Below are 18197 nucleotides of genomic sequence, written 5' to 3'. Positions count from 1 at the left end.
TTTGTGATGTCATGCGCAGCGCACTACTGGCCGCGGGCGCACACTGTAGGACGCACGCAGTCGTGCCAGTGCCTGTGCACTAATTCCCGGCTCACCCCCCCCCCCCCCCCCCTTTATGCCTGCTTCCCCCCCCCCCCCCCCCTTTTTTTTTTTTTTTTTTTTTTTTTTTTACCCCTGCTTAGTTCGTATCTGGTATCCTTTAATTTGCACATTGAATACTAAAGTGTGTGTTCTTCCTTTTGGTCGTGTTTGCAGATTTCAGTGCGTGTTGAGCTCTCCGGTGCTGCTGCAGTGTCTGTCCTCGGATTGTCCGCTTCCTGTAGCCCTGAATGCCGTCAGACTGCTGGCTCTTCTCGCCGATCAGCCGGGACTGGCCGCCCTCTTCTGTTCCTGCTCAGGTTAGTTTGCCGCTTTACACACTATAAGCCGTATTTGCCAAAACCGGAGGACGTTATGGTCATTATGCTCCATTTACAGCATACATGTAAAACTCCATCCCGCCGGCCAAATCTGGCCCCCAGAGCCATTAAATTTGGCCATCAAGGGGTTTCCCCAATTAGCATTATGTCCCTCTCTAGACCACCAGGGGAGCTATATTGGAGGTGAAGCCCTAGAACACCAGGGAAGCCATATGGGGGAGGCAGGGGGAAAGCACTAATTACCAGGGAACTGTATAGGGGAGGGTGGGGGTCACTAGACACCAGGGATCTGTGTATGGCAGGGAGGACCACTAGATACCAGGGAACTGTATAGGAGTTGGAGGGGAGTAATTGGACACCAGGGAAATTTATAAGGTGGCCAGTAGACCTTGAGGTTGGCCCCCAGCTTAGTCCCAGTGTACAATTTTGTATTTAACACCCCTGATTTTTAGCAGCTAAAAGCATTCTCACAAATCTCTAACTTCTGGATGCCATAAGCAACTGACTTGTTAGTAAATTACAAATATATATACCGTATATACCCGCATATAAGCCGACCCGCATATAAGCCGACCCCCCCCCCCCACTTTTACCTAACAAACCAGTAAAAAATTATTGACCCCCATATAAGCCGGGGGGGTAGGAAATGCAGGCCGCCTTATTCCCCTAGTGTGTCCCAGTATAGCTAGTATAGTGCCCAGTATAGCTAGTATAGTGCCCAGTACAGCTAGTATAGTGCCCCAGTATAGCTAGTATAGTGCCCCAGTATAGCTAGTATAGTGCCCCAGTATAGCTAGTATAGTGCCCCAGTATAGCTAGTATAGTGCCCCAGTATAGCTAGTATAGTGCCCCAGTATAGCTAGTATAGTGTCCATTATAGCTAGTATAGTGCCCCAGTATAGCTAGTATAGTGCCCCTTATAGCTAGTATAGTGCCCATTATAGCTAGTATAGTGCCCAGTGCAGCTAGTATAGTGCCCCAGTATAGCTAGTATAGTGCCCCAGTATAGCTAGTATAGTGCCCTAGTATAGCTAGTATAGTGCCCCAGTATAGCTAGTATAGTGCCCCAGTATAGCTAGTATAGTGCCCCAGTATAGCTAGTATAGTGCCCCAGTATAGCTAGTATAGTGCCCATTATAGCTAGTATAGTGCCCAGTGCAGCTAGTATAGTGCCCCAGTATAGCTAGTATAGTGCCCCAGTATAGCTAGTATAGTGTCCATTATAGCTAGTATAGTGCCCAGTGTAGCTAGTATAGTGCCCATTATAGCTAGTATAGTGCCCAGTGCAGCTAGTATAGTGCCCCTAGTATAGCTAGTATAGTGCCCCAGTATCGCTAGTATAGTGCCCCAGTATCGCTAGTATAGTGCCCATTATAGCTAGTATAGTGCCCATTATAGCTAGTATAGTGCCCCAGTATCGCTAGTATAGTGCCCCAGTATCGCTAGTATAGTGCCCCAGTATAGCTAGTATAGTGCCCCAGTATCGCTAGTATAGTGCCCCAGTATCGCTAGTATAGTGCCCCAGTGTAGCTAGTATAGTGCCCAGTACAGCTAGTATAGTGCCCCAGTATCGCTAGTATAGTGCCCCAGTATCGCTAGTATAGTGCCCCAGTATAGCTAGTATAGTGCCCCAGTATAGCTAGTATAGTGCCCCAGTATCGCTAGTATAGTGCCCCAGTATCGCTAGTATAGTGCCCCAGTATCGCTAGTATAGTGCCCCAGTATCGCTAGTATAGTGCCCCAGTATAGCTAGTATAGTGCCCCAGTATCGCTAGTATAGTGCCCAGTGTAGCTAGTATAGTGCCCCAGTATCGCTAGTATAGTGCCCATTATAGCTAGTATAGTGCCCCAGTATCGCTAGTATAGTGCCCAGTGTAGCTAGTATAGTGCCCAGTATAGCTAGTATAGTGCCCCAGTATCGCTAGTATAGTGCCCCAGTATCGCTAGTATAGTGCCCCAGTGTAGCTAGTATAGTGCCCAGTACAGCTAGTATAGTGCCCCAGTATCGCTAGTATAGTGCCCCAGTATCGCTAGTATAGTGCCCCAGTATAGCTAGTATAGTGCCCCAGTATAGCTAGTATAGTGCCCCAGTATCGCTAGTATAGTGCCCCAGTATCGCTAGTATAGTGCCCAGTATAGCTAGTATAGTGCCCCAGTATAGCTAGTATAGTGCCCCAGTATCGCTAGTATAGTGCCCCAGTATAGCTAGTATAGTGCCCCAGTATCGCTAGTATAGTGCCCCAGTATCGCTAGTATAGTGCCCAGTATAGCTAGTATAGTGCCCCAGTATAGCTAGTATAGTGCCCCATTATAGCTAGTATAGTGCCCCAGTATCGCTAGTATAGTGCCCCATTATAGCTAGTATAGTGCCCCAGTATAGCTAGTATAGTGCCCCAGTATAGCTAGTATAGTGCCCCATTATAGCTAGTATAGTGCCCCAGTATAGCTAGTATAGTGCCCCATTATAGCTAGTATAGTGCCCCAGTATCGCTAGTATAGTGCCCCAGTATAGCTAGTATAGTGCCCATTATAGCTAGTATAGTGCCCAGTGCAGCTAGTATAGTGCCCCAGTATAGCTAGTATAGTGCCCATTATAGCTAGTATAGTGCCCATTATAGCTAGTATAGTGCCCAGTGCAGCTAGTATAGTGCCCCAGTATAGCTAGTATAGTGCCCCAGTATCGCTAGTATAGTGCCCCAGTATCGCTAGTATAGTGCCCCAGTATAGCTAGTATAGTGCCCCAGTATAGCTAGTATAGTGCCCCAGTATAGCTAGTATAGTGCCCCAGTATCGCTAGTATAGTGCCCCAGTATCGCTAGTATAGTGCCCCAGTGCCCCCCCCCGCCTCCCCTCTCCCCCGCGGCCGCCGCTGCTTTTACCTTAGCAGGCGCCGCTTCTTCTATTCCCCTCCTCTCTGGCTCCGTAGGACAGCAGCACTCTTCACGGTGGCTGCTGTGATCAGACAGGAAGCAGCGAAGAGCGCGGCTTCCTGTAGCGGCGGTTGCTATGGGAACTGCTCTCTCTCTACTGCAGCCGCCGTGAAGAGCGCTGCAGTGATTTACGGAGCCGGACAGGAGGGGAATAGAAGAAGCGGCGCCGGGCAGGTAATTGCAGCGGTAGCGGGGGGGGGCGGGGTGACAGTGCGGGGGGCTCGGACCACCATCACCAGCACCAGACTCGCATACAAGCCGACCCCCCCCCCCCCCCCCCCAACTTTTGACCCCCTTTTTGGGGGTAAAAAATTCGGCTTGTATGCGAGTATATACGGTATATCTGCATTTTCCAACCTCTGCTCAAACGCATCCCAAAACTTTGTGTACCTGAGATGACTTGTTGAGATAGACAGACGTCTTTATACAGTGGCAAGAACATAGACTTCTACAGTGGGTTGCAAAAGTATTCGGCCCCCTTGAAGTTTTCCACATTTTGTCACATTACTGCCACAAACATGCATCAATTTTATTGGAATTCCACATGAAAGACCAATACAAAGTGGTGTACACGTGAGAAGTGGAACGAAAATCATACATCATTGCAAACATTAAAAAAAAACAAATAACTGCAAAGTGGGGTGTGCGTAATTATTCTGCCCCCTGAGTCAATACTTTGTAGAACCACCTTTTGCTGCAATTACAGCTGCCAGTCTTTTAGGGTATGTCTCCACCAGCTTTGCACATCTAGAGACTGAAATCCTTGCCCATTCTTCTTTGCAAAACAGCTCCAGCTCAGTCAGATTAGATGGACAGCGTTTGTGAACAGCAGTTTTCAGATCTTGCCACAGATTTGGGTTTAGATCTGGACTTTGACTGGGCCATTCTAACAAATATATATGTTTTGTTTTAAACCATTCCATTGTTGCCCTGGCTTTATGTTTAGGGTCATTGTCCTGCTGGAAGGTGAACCTCCGACCCAGTCAAGTCTTTTGCAGTCTCCAAGAGGTTTTCTTCCAAGGTTGCCCTGTATTTGGCTCCATCCATCTTCCCATCAACTCTGACCAGCTTCCCTGTCCCTGCTGAAGAGAAGCACCCCCCAAGCATGATGGTGCCACCACCATATTTGACAGTGGGGATGGTGTGTTCAGAGTGATGTGCAGTGTTAGTTTTCCGCAACACATAGCGTTTTGCATTTTGGCCAAAAAGTTCCATTTTGGTCTCATCTGACCAGAGCACCTTCATCCACATGGTTGCTGTGTCCCCCACATGGCTTGTGGCAAACTGCAAACGGGACTTCTTATGCTTTTCTGTTAACAATGCCTTTCTTCTTGCCACTCTTCCATAAAGGCCAACTTTGTACAGTGCATGACTAATAGTTGTCCTATGGAGTCTCCCACCTGAGCTGTAGATCTCTGCAGCTCGTCCAGAGTCGCCATGGGCCTCTTGACTGCATTTCTGATCAGCGCTCTCCTTGTTCGGCCTGTGAGTTTAGGTGGACGGCCTTGTCTTGGTAGGTTTACAGTTGTGCCATACTCCTTCCATTTCTGAATGATCGCTTGAACAGTGCTCCGTGGGATGTTCAAGGCTTTGGAAATCTTTTTGTAGCCTAAGCCTGCTTTAAATTTCTCAATAACTTGATCCCTGACCTGTCTGGTGTGTTCTTTGGACTTCATGGTGTTGTTGCTCCCAATATTCTTAGACAGCCTCTGAAGCCGTCACAGAGCAGCTGTATTTGTACTGACATTAGATTACACACAGGTGCACTCTATTTAGTCATTAGCACTCATCAGGCAATGTCTATGGGCAACTGACTGCACCCAGACCAAAGGGGGCTAAAAAATTACGCACACCCCACTTTGCAGTTATTGAATTGTAAAAAAAAAAATGTTTGGAATCATGTATGATTTTCATTCCATTTCTTATGTGGCAGTAATATGACAAAATGTGGAAAACTTCAAGGAGGCCGAATACTTTTGCAAACCACTGTATACTATGCTCCTTTTCCATTTCTTTTTTCTTTTTTTTTCCCCTGCCTGAAGCAGTGAGTATCCAGCTAAGCAGCTGACAGCTTTTCTGTGGGTACCCAGTTGGGCTATATCATCCTTCACTGATATCAAATTACAGCTATAAGGCCTCGTTCACATTGCGTTCTGCTCGCGTTAGCTGTCACGTTTGGGCTTTTTTTTTTTTTTGACGCATTTTTTTTTCAATTCCCGACGCTTGAGTGGGCATTGCGTTTTAGTGAAAAGTGCATTTTAAGCACTTTTCCCAAGCGTTTTTGTAATTCACTCCATGACGCAAGTCAGGAAGTGAACTCTTTGACCCAGAAAATAATAAATACAATGTATTTATTCTTAAAAACGCGAACACAATCGCTGCGCAAAGTGATTTTGTGAGTGTTTTTTCTATACCTTCCACTGAGGCAAAATAGCCTCAAAAATGGTACAGACAGCGCTTTCCTGAGCGGATCAGAGAAGAACCGCTCAGATGTGAACACTCTCTCTCATAAAGAATCATTACACAAGCGCTTTCGGGGCGAGTTTGACAAACGCCTCTACTGTGAACGAACCCTTAAACACTTTCCTGAGCAGATAACTGGACTTCTGACTGAAAATGCATTGAGGGGCCATTCACTGGAAAAAAGGCAAAACTGATTTTCACCGGGATTATCTCGGTAAAATGACTGTACAAATCTGCGTTTGAAGAGCGATCGTGATTAGCGCTTCTATAGCATGCTAATCGCCATCGCTCCCAAATCTCCAAAATATGCAGCATGTAACACCTTTGCTGCTAGTCGCAAAACGCCCGCGATCGGCAGCAAAGAGCTTTAACCACTTAAGTACCAGCGGTCTCTGCCCCCTTAAAGAGGAACTCCAGCCTAAATTAACATACTGTCATTAAGTTGCATTAGTTATGTTAATTATAATAGATAGGTAATATAATCTCTTACCCACACTGTTTTAAAAGAACAGACAAATGTTTGATTTCATGACGACAGCCATCTTTTTGGTTGAAAGGAGATGACTGGGAGCATGAAACAGTTCCAACTGTCCTGTGTGCTGATCACCCCTCCCAGTTGCTAGGCAACGTGAACAACATCATAGGAAATCCCATCATGCTTTGCACAGCATCAGGGAAAAAAAGCCCGGGCAGTTTTCTTTGATGGGTGGAGCTTAGCTAAAAATGCAGCTAAAAATGATGCTTAGAAAAACAAAGTTCTGATGCTGTGAAACTGTTAAACACTAAGCCTTTTCAGTTCTGCTGAGTAGATTTTTAGTCCGGAGGTTCACTTTAAGGACCAAAGACCACTGGTACAATCCGGACAAATCGCCGCCGTCACCAACGCACGCCGGGATCCTCCTGACATCCACTCAGCTGTCTCTATGACAGCAGAGTTCCTGTGAGCCGGTCAGGAGCTGCTTTCATTGGCTCCTGACTGAGTCTATCAATGTAAGCCAATGGGAGCTGCTTACATTGATAGACACGGCCAGAAGCCAATAAAATCGGCTCCTGACCGGCTCACAGGAACTCTGTCGTCATAGAGACAGGCAGAGCCAGTGAGCTGCGGCGCTATTGGCAGGGAACGACGAAAACAGCGGATGCACGCTGTGGGCAGTGTTTGAAATGTACGCCCTGCCAGCCAGGAGCCCACCAAAACATAACGTACATTTCAATCACTGCGGTCCTTTAGTTAAAAAGCGTTATCGCTTTGGCGCCCTAGTGTGAATGGGCCCTAACTATTGACATTTTATCTCCTCTGGAGTGCTTGAGACACTGCAATTGAGCACACAGTGAAAAGCTATATCTACTTTGTAAATGTTCATGAAGAATTCATGGTTCCATCTATCACAGCAAGCCTTCCAGGTCCTGAAGCAGCAAAACAACCCCGGACCATCACACTACCACCACCATATTTTACTGTTGGTATGATGTTCTTTTGCTGAAATGCTGTGTTACTTCTACGCCAGATGTAACGGGACACGCACCTTCCAAAAAGTTCTACTTTTGTCTCGTCGGTCCACAAGGTATTTTCCCCAAAGTCTTGGCAATCATTGAGATGTTTTTTTAGTAAAATTGAGACGAGCCTTAATGTTCTTTTTGCTTAAAAGTGGTTTGCGCCTTGGATATCTGCCATGCAGACCGTTTTTGCCCAGTCTCTTTCTTATGGTGGAGTCGTGAACACTGACCTTAATTGAGGCAAGTGAGGCCTGCAGTTCTTTAGATGTTGTCCTGGGGTCTTTTGTGGCGCCTCGGATGAGTTTTCTCTGCGCTCGTGGGGTAATTTTGGTCGGCCGGCCACTCCTGGGAAGGTTCATCACTGTTCCATGTTTTTGCCATTTGTGGATAATGGCTCTTACTGTGGTTTGCTGGCGTCCCAAAGCTTTAGAAATGGCTTTATAACCTTTACCAGACTGATAGATTTCAATTACAGTACTTTTGTTCTCATTTGTTCCTGAATTTCTTTGGATCTTGGCATGATGTCTAGCTTTTGAGGTGCTTTTGGTCTACTTCTCTGTGTCAGATAGCTCCTATTTAAATGATTTCTTGATTGAAACAGGTGTGGCAGTGATCAGGCCTGGGGGTGACTACAGAAATTGAACTCAGATGTGATAAACCACAGTTAAGTTATTTTTTAACAAAGGGGGCAATCACTTTTTCACACAGGGCCATGTAGATTTGGAGTTTTTTTTCTCACTAAATAATAAAAACCATCATTTAAAACTGCATTTTGTGTTCAATTATGTTATCTTTGACTAATAGTTAATGGTTTTTGATGAGCAGAAACATTTAAGTGTGACAAACATTCAAAAGAATAAGAAATCAGGAAGGGGGCAAATAGTTTTTCACATCACTGTAAGTCATTTTCTAGGAGTAGGAGGACAGATCCAATTGTTTTTATCTCATCGGTTTATTTTCATCTCTGGTTCAGTCTTCAAGCAGGCACACAATAGGACTTCGGCCATTTTAGTGGACTGATTTCCCACCATATTTTGTGGACAAGCTTGTTTTATGTTTTCTAAGGCCCCATTCACACTTGAAATAGCAAAACGCGGAAAAATCACTGAACACCGCGGCGATTTCTCCGCGATCGCGTTTAGCGCTTCTATAGCACTGAAATGAGATCTCTGGGAAATCGCCTGAAAATGGTGCAGGCGACGCGTTTGCTTTTTGCTGTTTTGGGCGATTTGCGGCGAGTAGCGCAAATCACCCAAGTAAGAGCGTGCCCATGCTGTTTTATTACAGTAGTGCTTATAAAAGGGCTAGCGTTTGAGCGTTTTGCCGAAATTGCGGCAAAACACTCAAGTGTGATTGGGGCCTAAAAGCCTTTCACTTCCTCTTACCTATTTCTGTCACCCATTATACCTGCAGACTGTAAGTTCATATGGGAAGGGCTCCCTCACCTGGTTTGTCTTGGTATTGCTGTTGTACATATATATACACTGCACCTGTGTTATCTTTATTGCCCCAATTAGCTCATGTAACTTTGTCTGAAAAACATTTGCATGGATGTTGTTGATACTGCTTAACTGACTGGTTAGCCCAGTGGTCTGCAAACTCGGCCCTCCAGCTGTTACAGAACTACAAGTCCCACAATGCATTTGCCTTTAGGAATCATGACTGTGGCTGTCAGACTCCTGCAATGCATTGTGGAACTTGTAGTTCCTTAACAGCTGGAGTGCCAAGTTTGCAGATCACTGGGTTAGCCGAATGCAGATTTAGAGGCCACAGTATATTGGCATGCTTCATATTGCTTTATATCTTAATATATTGCACCTCATACTCTAAAGGGTGTTTTGCTGTTTTTCACACTGCAGTTATAAACCGCTAAATGTGTGACTTATCATATTAAAGAGAAACTGGTGAAATAAATAAATTTGCTTATTTTTTACAATGACGTGTAAATGATTTAATCAGTGTTTGCCCATTATAAAATCTTTCCTCTCCCTGATTTACATTCTGCAATGTATCAGTGCGGCGTGTTGTCGATCTTTGTGAAATGTTTGTTTACTGAGAATTCCAAAGGGTACAAAATATACCTGATATCCCAGAATGCTCTGGGAGGGGAATTCTGCATAACTTAACAGCCTAGACTAACCATTAGTGGGAGAGTGCGGCTACATACCAATATTCCGAAATATATACCGCATTCTTCAGAATATCACACACAGCATTTCGATTCTCTCGAAATCGGAATGCTGCAGTCACTGGGTGACACAGCTCCAGCGAAGCTGAGCCCAATCTCAGTGTTAACCAGCCCTTACTGCTGGCAGATGCATCACTACGGAATGTGTTTACTGAGCGTTCTAAAACCAGTAGAAAATAAACCTGGTTTCCCCAAATGATCGGGGGATGGAGAGAGAGAATTCTGCTTAAAGCGGACCTGCGGGGGATGGAGAGAGAGAGTTCTGCTTAAAGCGGACCTGAACGTCCTCTCTGCTCTGAAAGATGCGCAACAGCGGTGCGGTTCGGTGGGGGTTTGTAGACTCATGGAGGGTGAAGTCTGAGGTGCCAGGACATCTGTGCCTATAGGCTCCTGTGAGGTAAAGCCAGGCCTGCGTGCATGGAGGGCGGAGTCTAGGGTGCCAGGACATCTGTGCCTATAGGCTCCTGTGACGTAAATCCAGGCCTGCATGCATGGAGGGCGGAGTGTGAGGTGCCAGGACCTCTGTGCCTATAGGCTCCTGGGAGGTAAATCCAGGCCTGCGTGCATGGAGGGCGGAGTCTAGGGTGCCAGGACCTCTGTGCCTATAGGCTCCTGTGACGTAAATCCAGGCCTGTGCATTTCAGAATGTAAATCGGGGAGAGGAAAGATTTTACAATGGGGCAAACCCTGACTAAATAATTTTATAACTATTGTAAAACAATAAAAATAATTTTATGCATTATTTCCACTACGGTTCCTCTATTTAGACTGGTACGTGAGCTGCGGGTGTCATCACTTGGTTAATAAGTTATTAAATTACCGACTCGTCCTTACATAGCACAATCCGTTCATGAGTGCCTCGTGTCTCCTTCTCTCTGCAGAGAGCTGTGTGCTGCTTGCCTTGTACACGTATGTCATCTCCAGGCCACATAAACACTTATCCCACTCCCTCTGGCTGCAGTTTGAGCATGAGGTAAGCAATGTCTTGTTTTTTTTCTTTCCTTTGTTTGTCCTGTAAACCTGCGTTCTTTGGTTTATGGAGCGAGGCTGTGTGAGGGGGCTGCACAGTTTGAGGGCAGTAAAGAAGCCACCCAAGTACGGTCACCTCTAATGTTGATGTAGCTCACATGTCCTTTAGGCTGACTCTACACTTGGCCCTTGCATTTGCAGTGAGATGCTCAGCCTCCCCATCACACCACAAAAAAACCTACATTCATATGGCCCTGCAGCAGAGTGCACTGACGGGGTCATATTCAAATTACTGCCCCTTCCATGCTCGTCGCCCAGTGACGTACTTCCTACCAGGCACGGGCTCACGAGTAATTATGAGTGTTAAAGCATTCAAATTTGTGATTTAAATGAGGCTTAAAGTGGATCAGAGATTAACTTTTACTCATTGCATATTTGTGTTCCTTTCCTATAGTTTATAGGGCAATCCTTCTTTTTTGTTTTAATACTCTAATTCCCTATAAACTAAACAAGCCTCGCCCACAGCATTTCAGAGTGCCCTGGCATTTTCAGACAGTAGCAAGGGCTCATGGGAGCTCAGTCTGGGCAGGAGGAGGGGGAGGTATTACTAGCCAGAGATTTCAGAGGGAGGAGGGGGGTTAGGTTTTTTTTTTTCACAGAAGATGCAGATAAGCTTGCCTGTGTGTAATGTTTACAAACATGGCTGCTCTCATTGTATCACAAGCATAAATAATAATATTCTATTGAAGCTGTTTGCAGTTAGATTTGCTGTGTAAACTATCTAAACTTTAGATAAGATATATAGACAAGTTACTTGTTATAGTTAGTTTTTTCATCTCGGATCTGCTTGAATTGCCTCAGGTGTGCGGCTTGGAAATTAGGGGTTATTTACCCATAAGTCTGTGATCCTATTGGATGCGTTGCATGCATCCCTACATGCAGTTCTTCCTTCAAGCCAAAAGGAGGAAGTGCGCGGTGGTGAGGTTTGCAACGCATCCAATAGGACGCGTGCACGCTATTTGGAGCACACGCTATACCATAAACTTATGGGTAAGGGCTCTTTCACATCAGAGCTTGCGTTGGAGAACGCTCAAAGCATACGTTTTGTTGTATGCGTTTTAATGCGTTTTGATATGCGTTGCACTGCAGTGAGTGTGCGTTTTTAATGCGTTTTTTTTCTTTTAGTATTCAACTTTCTACATTGTTCCTCTGTTGCATTCTGGGACTGATTGCCTGCGTTAATGGATTAAAAACGCACATAGTGTGCGTTTTACATTGACTAACATTGTAACGCATAAAGCTAGCGTCGGCCGAAAAACTGCGCCTGGGTGCAGTGTAACGCAACGCACAAAAAGGCTGCGTTATATGTGAAAGCTAAAATGAAAGTCTATGGACTTTCATTTCACCTTGGGTAACGCAAACTTTACCCGTTGCGTTGAAACGCAGAAAATCTGCCCTAATGTGAAAGAGCCCTAAATAACCCCTTATTTCCCCGCCGCACACCTGAGGCAATTAAGCCTTATTTTACGCAGCGCTGGACATTAGTTTAGGTTACAGACATATTGCTGTATGTCACTCCTAAATATTGACAATACAGGAATACAAGAAAAACCAGATCACGCAGCACAGTATGAGTACCAGGTAATGCTTAGTCAGTCACTGGAGGGGAGCATGGAGATCACACAGTATGAGTACAAGGTAATGCTTAGTCACTGGAGGGGAGCATGGAGATTAGGCAAGTTAGGTTCACTCAGATGCATAGCATGGGTTTACAGTAATGGAGGAGCATGATCAGGTAGGACACAAAAGGAGGACCCTGCCCAAAGGCTTACAATCTAGGAGAGGTGGGGTCACGAAAGGTAGGGTACCAGAGTTCAGCTGAGTGAAAAGGTGAGTTTTGAGGGCCTTCTTGAAAATTTTTGAGGGGGCAACCCTAATGGGTGGAGGTAGGGAGTTCCACAGTGTTGGAGCTGCTCTTGAGAAGTCCTCGAGGCGTGCATGGAACTGGGTGATGCGGGGGACGGTCGGGCGAAGTTCATTGGAAGAGCGGAGTGAGCGGCTAGGTGTGTACCTCTGAGTAAGATCGGAAATGTAGGTTGGGCAGGTTTTGTGGACAGATTTATAGGTCAGAAACAGTATCTTGAATCTGATTCTGGACTGGATAGGAAGCCAGTGGAGGGATTCACGGAGGAGTGGATAATTCTGGCTGCCGCATTCATGATGGACTGCAGTGGGGCTGTTCGGGTCATAGGGAGACCAGACAGAAGGGCATTGCAGTAGTCGAGGTGGGAAATTATGAGGGCATGGATGAGGAGTTTGGTGGTGGCAGAGGTCAGGAAAGGGCGAATCTTGCAGATGTTACGAAGGTGGAAGTTGCAGGAATTTGTGAGGTTTTGGATGTGGGGAGTGAAGGAGAGTGCGGAGTCCAGGGTGACACCCAGACAGTGGGCCTGAGACGTAGGGCGAATGGTAGTGTGGTTAACAGTGACATGCACATCTGGGAGGTTCATGGATGGCCGGGGTTGGAAGATCATAAAGTCTGTTTTGTCTAGATTTAGTTTCAGGAACCTAGTGGAGATCCAGGAGGAGATGGCACATAGGCAGGAGGAGACTTTGTCCATGGTAGTGGTGGATATGTCAGGGGTGTGGGTGTCATCTGCATACAGATGATAATTAAATCACGAATTTGAGTGCTTAAACACTCGTAATTACTCAAAGCACATGCTTGCTCCCTCCTGGAGAGTAAGTACGTCGCTGGGCTTCCCAGCTACCATGTCATCTTTGCGTTGTCCGACGCCACCAACAAATGTCTTCGTCACCCATTGACTTGCATGCATACCACCGGCATGGAAGTCCCACGGCAGCGCGCTGTGGACTTAGCAGTGAGGTGGCTGACAATCGGAAACTTCTGGCACAGCACGACGGGCTAAGTGTACTAGGCCCCATAGGACCTTCATTGCTGTTCTTACCCTGAGTGCTGAAATGGTAACACTACGTAAAGAAAGCCTCCCAGTGTAAAAGGTACCTGAAACCAAACATGTCCAATACAGCGCAGGAGATTTGGTGGTGGAGAAGAGCACATGGGGAGGTGGGCCCTGCCAAATGGGCTGGGAAGAGGGACACATAAGGGGAGGAGGAGTGTAACTCCAAGGGAGGGGGTGGAGCTATGAAGATGGTGGGTAAGCCATGGGGAACAGATGGGTCTGTAACCCTTAGACTGCCAACTATTTCTTCAAAAAGCTATACGCCAGTGCCAGCTATGTATGTATTGTTTATTAAATGTCTTGCCCAAAGTCCACATTTAGTCAGTACGATTGTGGTTGAGGTGTAAATACATTTGTGATGCTTGAGAATTACACTAATATGATACAGATTTGTGTTTATTGTAAAAATCTATTGAACAATGGACTTATCAAATCTTGCAGTGGAAGAATTTCAATGGTCCATTTTCAAGCTGAATAAATTTGCAGTAACACTTGCAAAATTTTGCATCAACTTATTTACATATTTTAGGTAAAGTAACTTGGCGCTGAGCCATAACGTAGTTCTTTATGCCTTTCAGACGTCCTTGGCACAGGAGTGGGGACACAAACGCTTATAGAAATCCACTGTAAGCAGAAATAGTTTTGTACTAAAATGCCTTTAGATGTCTGTGGCGTCTGGATGCGAAAACACAGAACACCTGTGGATGTCGACGGCAGTCTAAAGGTGCCCATACATTAGAAGATTATGGGCAGATTCGACCAAGAGACAAATTTATCTCTAATCGAACCTTCCCATACACTACAAACAGGCTGATTCCCGTCCGATTTCAGCATGAAATAATCAGGGAATCGGCTGAGCCGCCGCTGCCCCCAAAATGTATAAATATATGTAGTGTAGTGCATTTATACATTACCTGTCCTGTAGCAGCTTCCGCACGGTGTCCGTCCATCTCGCCGAGTAACAGCCGCATACACGCTAGCGGCACGCTATGCGGAACCCGGCGAGATGGATGGAAACCGCGTGGAGGCTGACACTGGACAGGTAATGTATATTAACCACTTAAGGACCAGGGGATTTTCTTCTGATCGGTGCTGCGTGGACTCTCCAGCCCGCAGCACCGATCAGGAAATAGCCAGGGCGATCAGACTCCCCCCACCCCCCCCCTTTTTCCCCCACTAGGGGGATGTCCTGCTGGGGGGGGTCTGATCGCCGCCGGCTACCCGCACTTTCCGGGGGTGGGGTCTTCAAAGCCCTTTCCGCCCTCCCCGGCTTTCCCTCCTTCTCCCTTACCTTCTGAGTGACGCAGGACGGATATCCGTCCTGCGCCTGATAGGATGGGCTTCTGCCTATCAGATGCCGGCGATCGCCGATCTACGTCACTGCGCTGCTGTGTGATGTAAACAGCAGGGATTTCTTCCCCGCGTGTTTACATTTTGCCGGCGAGCCGCGATCGGCAGCTCTCCGGCTGTTCACGGAGACACCCTCCGTGAACTGGCATGGAAAGGCCGCTCTTTCGAGCGGCCGTTTCCATGCTATGCCACTTATGACCCGCCGACGCTTATGGGCGTTAGGCGGTCGTTAAGTGGTTAAATACACACTACATACATTTATACATTGCAGCGGCGGGGGTCTCGTCGCTCATTTGCAATTCGGCCGCTGTACCACCGTACACCCGAACAACGAACTTCGGCCCGACATCTTCCAGCATGCGCGACCGACCGTGCAGCCCATTTTTGTCCCGAAATTGGTCGCTTTGTCGGTCGGGCATGCACTTGGCAGCACCAATTTTCATCCTATTTCGATTATAATAATCGTATTGGATGGTCGATCGATCGGCTAATGTATGGCCTGCATAAGGGTTGAGGCCTGATTTATAGAGTTGAAGGTGAGGGCAGGACTAATGGGGGGGGGGGGGGGGGGGGAGTTTCATAGAGTAGGGGCTACTCTGGAGAAGTCCTGTAGGCTCATAAGTGAGGAGGTGATAAGGGGTGGAACTCTGAGAAATGTATATTTTTCGTAGTATGCAGTGTTCCTTATAGGTGAGATTTCTTACAATTCTTTCCTTTGTGCAATGACTAAGATATACAGTAAATGTGTAGATTGATGGACTCTCATTACTTCATATATTACTTTCCCCAGGTGGTTCGGCTGCTGAACAAGCTGAATACTCAGGGTTGGAGTTCACCATCCAGCGAGTCGGGAGTTTCATGTCAGTGTAACAGAGAGGTAATCTGTCTTTATCCTCTTTTATATGCTGTTATTTGAAGCTCTGTATAAACTGTAGTAGTTTTTTCTTTCTCAGATTTTGTGTTAATGCTGAAATGGCCTTTTCTTTTTGGTTTGTTTCCACAACGCTAGCAGCTTTTGTTACAACACAGTCCAGATGGCCGCGGTTTTGCAGGAAAGGGGGCAAAGATCTGTGTGGCTGTGCATGTAAACAATGTGATGGGCAGTTGTGTGGGCAAGGGAAGGATAAGAGGATTTGTGTGGTTGTGTCCCCTGCCCAATGGTATGGAATTTCATAGGCTCAGGATCTGAAGAGATAGAAGAGATAGACCAATTTTTTTGTCAGTGCCAGAGAATTGACACACACACACACACACACCACACACACACACACACACACACACACACACACACACACACACACACACACACACACACACACACACACACACACACACACACACACACACACACACACACACCACACACACCACACACACCACACACACCACACACACCACACACACCACACACACACACACACACACACACACACACACACACACACAGACACACACAGACACACACACACACACACACACACACACACACACACACACACACGGGTTTAAAGGGAACTTAACTGAGAAGGATATGGATGTTTCCTTTTAAAACCAGTTGCCTGGCAGTCCTGCTGATCTCTTTGGCTGCAGTAGTGGCTGAATCATACCTGAAACAAGCATGCAGCTAATCCAGTCTGACTTCAGTCAGAGCACCTGATCTGCATGCTTGTTGAGGGGCTGTGGCTAAAAGTATTAGAGACAAATCTCCTTCTCAGTTTAGGTTCCCTTTAATGGGGTGGATTGTGGGCCACCATACACACAGTAGATTCTCTTCAGAGGCAACCCAATGTGGCCTCCTGGCCCGAGAACCATCCAGGGATATGGAGGCTGCTATATTTCCTTTTAACCTATTATATCAAATTGGACACATAAAAATGTCCACTTTGAGCACCGCTAATGCTTTGAGGATATACTGGTGCGCCCTCTTAATCAGCGGTAGCTGCGCACACTCCTGGCGCTTGTGCACGGCGGGAGTTACAGTGCAACAGTTGGTGAACAGGAACGTGTTAAAGTGGACCCAAATTAAAAATAAAAGATTTCAGAAATAAAATCTATTTTCTAAATTATAATAATAGCCGCGTTTTTTTCAGCTGCATGATGACAAATATAAAATATTTTACATTTATTGGAGGAACCCCTCCCTTCCTTTCATATTGCCGGGACAGAATCCGGCAAACTGGTGGAGTAGATGGTGTCCAGCAAAGGAGGAATTGCTAATGGCTGCCACCTGTATAGAGTACATTTGAAATCGGCGCCGGTAGACTTGGGCGCAGGGTACAGCCGGTATATGGCTGATCCTGCTTCTGCACAAGTCCGGGCCGTGTTAATTACTATTCCCCCTCCAGGCCGACATGGATAGTGGGGGAATGAAATCATTCGGCTTCCAGCGATTGCTGGAGGCCGAATTATTATGTTTTTAAGCAACCTCGGCTCCATCTTCTGAAGGAGCCGACGTTACTCACTGAGCGCTATAATAGGAGTGATTCCTATTGAAGTCTATGGAGGCGCCGGCTGCGCCCAAATCTAGTAGCGCTGAAAAGCACTGCTCCGCCCTGTATAACCCTAGTTATGCAAAGAAGAGGGTGAAAAGCATGCACTGAAATGCTCATAGGTTTGAAGGAGTGTTTATTTATCTTTGTATGTGTCAGAGTGGTGCAACTAAATATTAAGAATTAAAAAAATGTTTGGTTTGGGTCCGCTTTAAATCATGAGCCGCATTTATAAAAGTGAAGCAAAAAAAAAAAAAAACCCTTCCTGGCTCCATCTTGTGGCCAAAAAGTAACCATTTAAGTACCAGCGGTCTCTCCCCCCTTAAGGATCAGAGACCGCTGGTACCAGAAACGGCAGAATGACGAATCGCCGTACATACCTGCCGTCACCGCCACACGTCGGGAACCTGGGCCACCCACTCTGCCGTCTCTATGACAGCAGAGTTCCTGTGAGCCGGTCAGGAGCTGCTTTCATTGGCTGCTGACCCTGCGCATCAATGGGGGCGGCTTACATTGAAAGACAGGGTCAGGAGCCATTGAAATCAGCTCCTGACCCACTCACAGGGCTCTGCTGTTATAGAAACAGCAGAGCAAGTGAGCTGCGGTAGGGAGACAGCGGCGAGATCGTCGGGAGCAACGAAAGCGGCGAGAGCCCGCAGCGTCGGTTGATTGAAATCTACGCCCTGGGAGCCAGGTAGCCACCAAAACGGCGTAGATTTCGATCAGTAAGATCCTTAAGTAGTTAAAGTTAAATATATATATATATATATATATATATATATATATATATATATATATATATATATATATATATATATATATATATATATATATATATATATATATATATATATATATATATATATATATATATATATATATATATATATATATATATATATATATAT

General features: G+C 46.1%; 1 protein-coding gene across 4 annotated transcripts in view; it reads left to right on the top strand.

Annotated features, from left to right (window-relative positions):
- The window catches only part of ATRIP (ATR interacting protein), a 105618-nt gene that overhangs the window by 60124 nt on the left and 27297 nt on the right, over positions 1-18197 (top strand). For all 4 annotated transcript variants that reach the window (XR_011023812.1, XM_068251985.1, XM_068251983.1 and 1 more), the window contains exons 10-12: positions 256-398; positions 10379-10470; positions 15591-15677. Coding sequence is in view for 3 of the 4 variants with exons in the window: in XM_068251985.1 (XP_068108086.1) it covers positions 256-398; positions 10379-10470; positions 15591-15677 (322 nt within the window). In the remaining variant the exon portion in view is untranslated. The remainder of the gene's footprint in view (positions 1-255; positions 399-10378; positions 10471-15590; positions 15678-18197) is intronic.

Source organism: Hyperolius riggenbachi, chromosome 9 (assembly GCF_040937935.1).
Source record: "Hyperolius riggenbachi isolate aHypRig1 chromosome 9, aHypRig1.pri, whole genome shotgun sequence".
Lineage (NCBI taxonomy): Eukaryota > Metazoa > Chordata > Amphibia > Anura > Hyperoliidae > Hyperolius > Hyperolius riggenbachi.
Note: the sequence above shows the minus strand (reverse complement) of the source record. Positions and strands in the feature narration are given on the sequence as shown.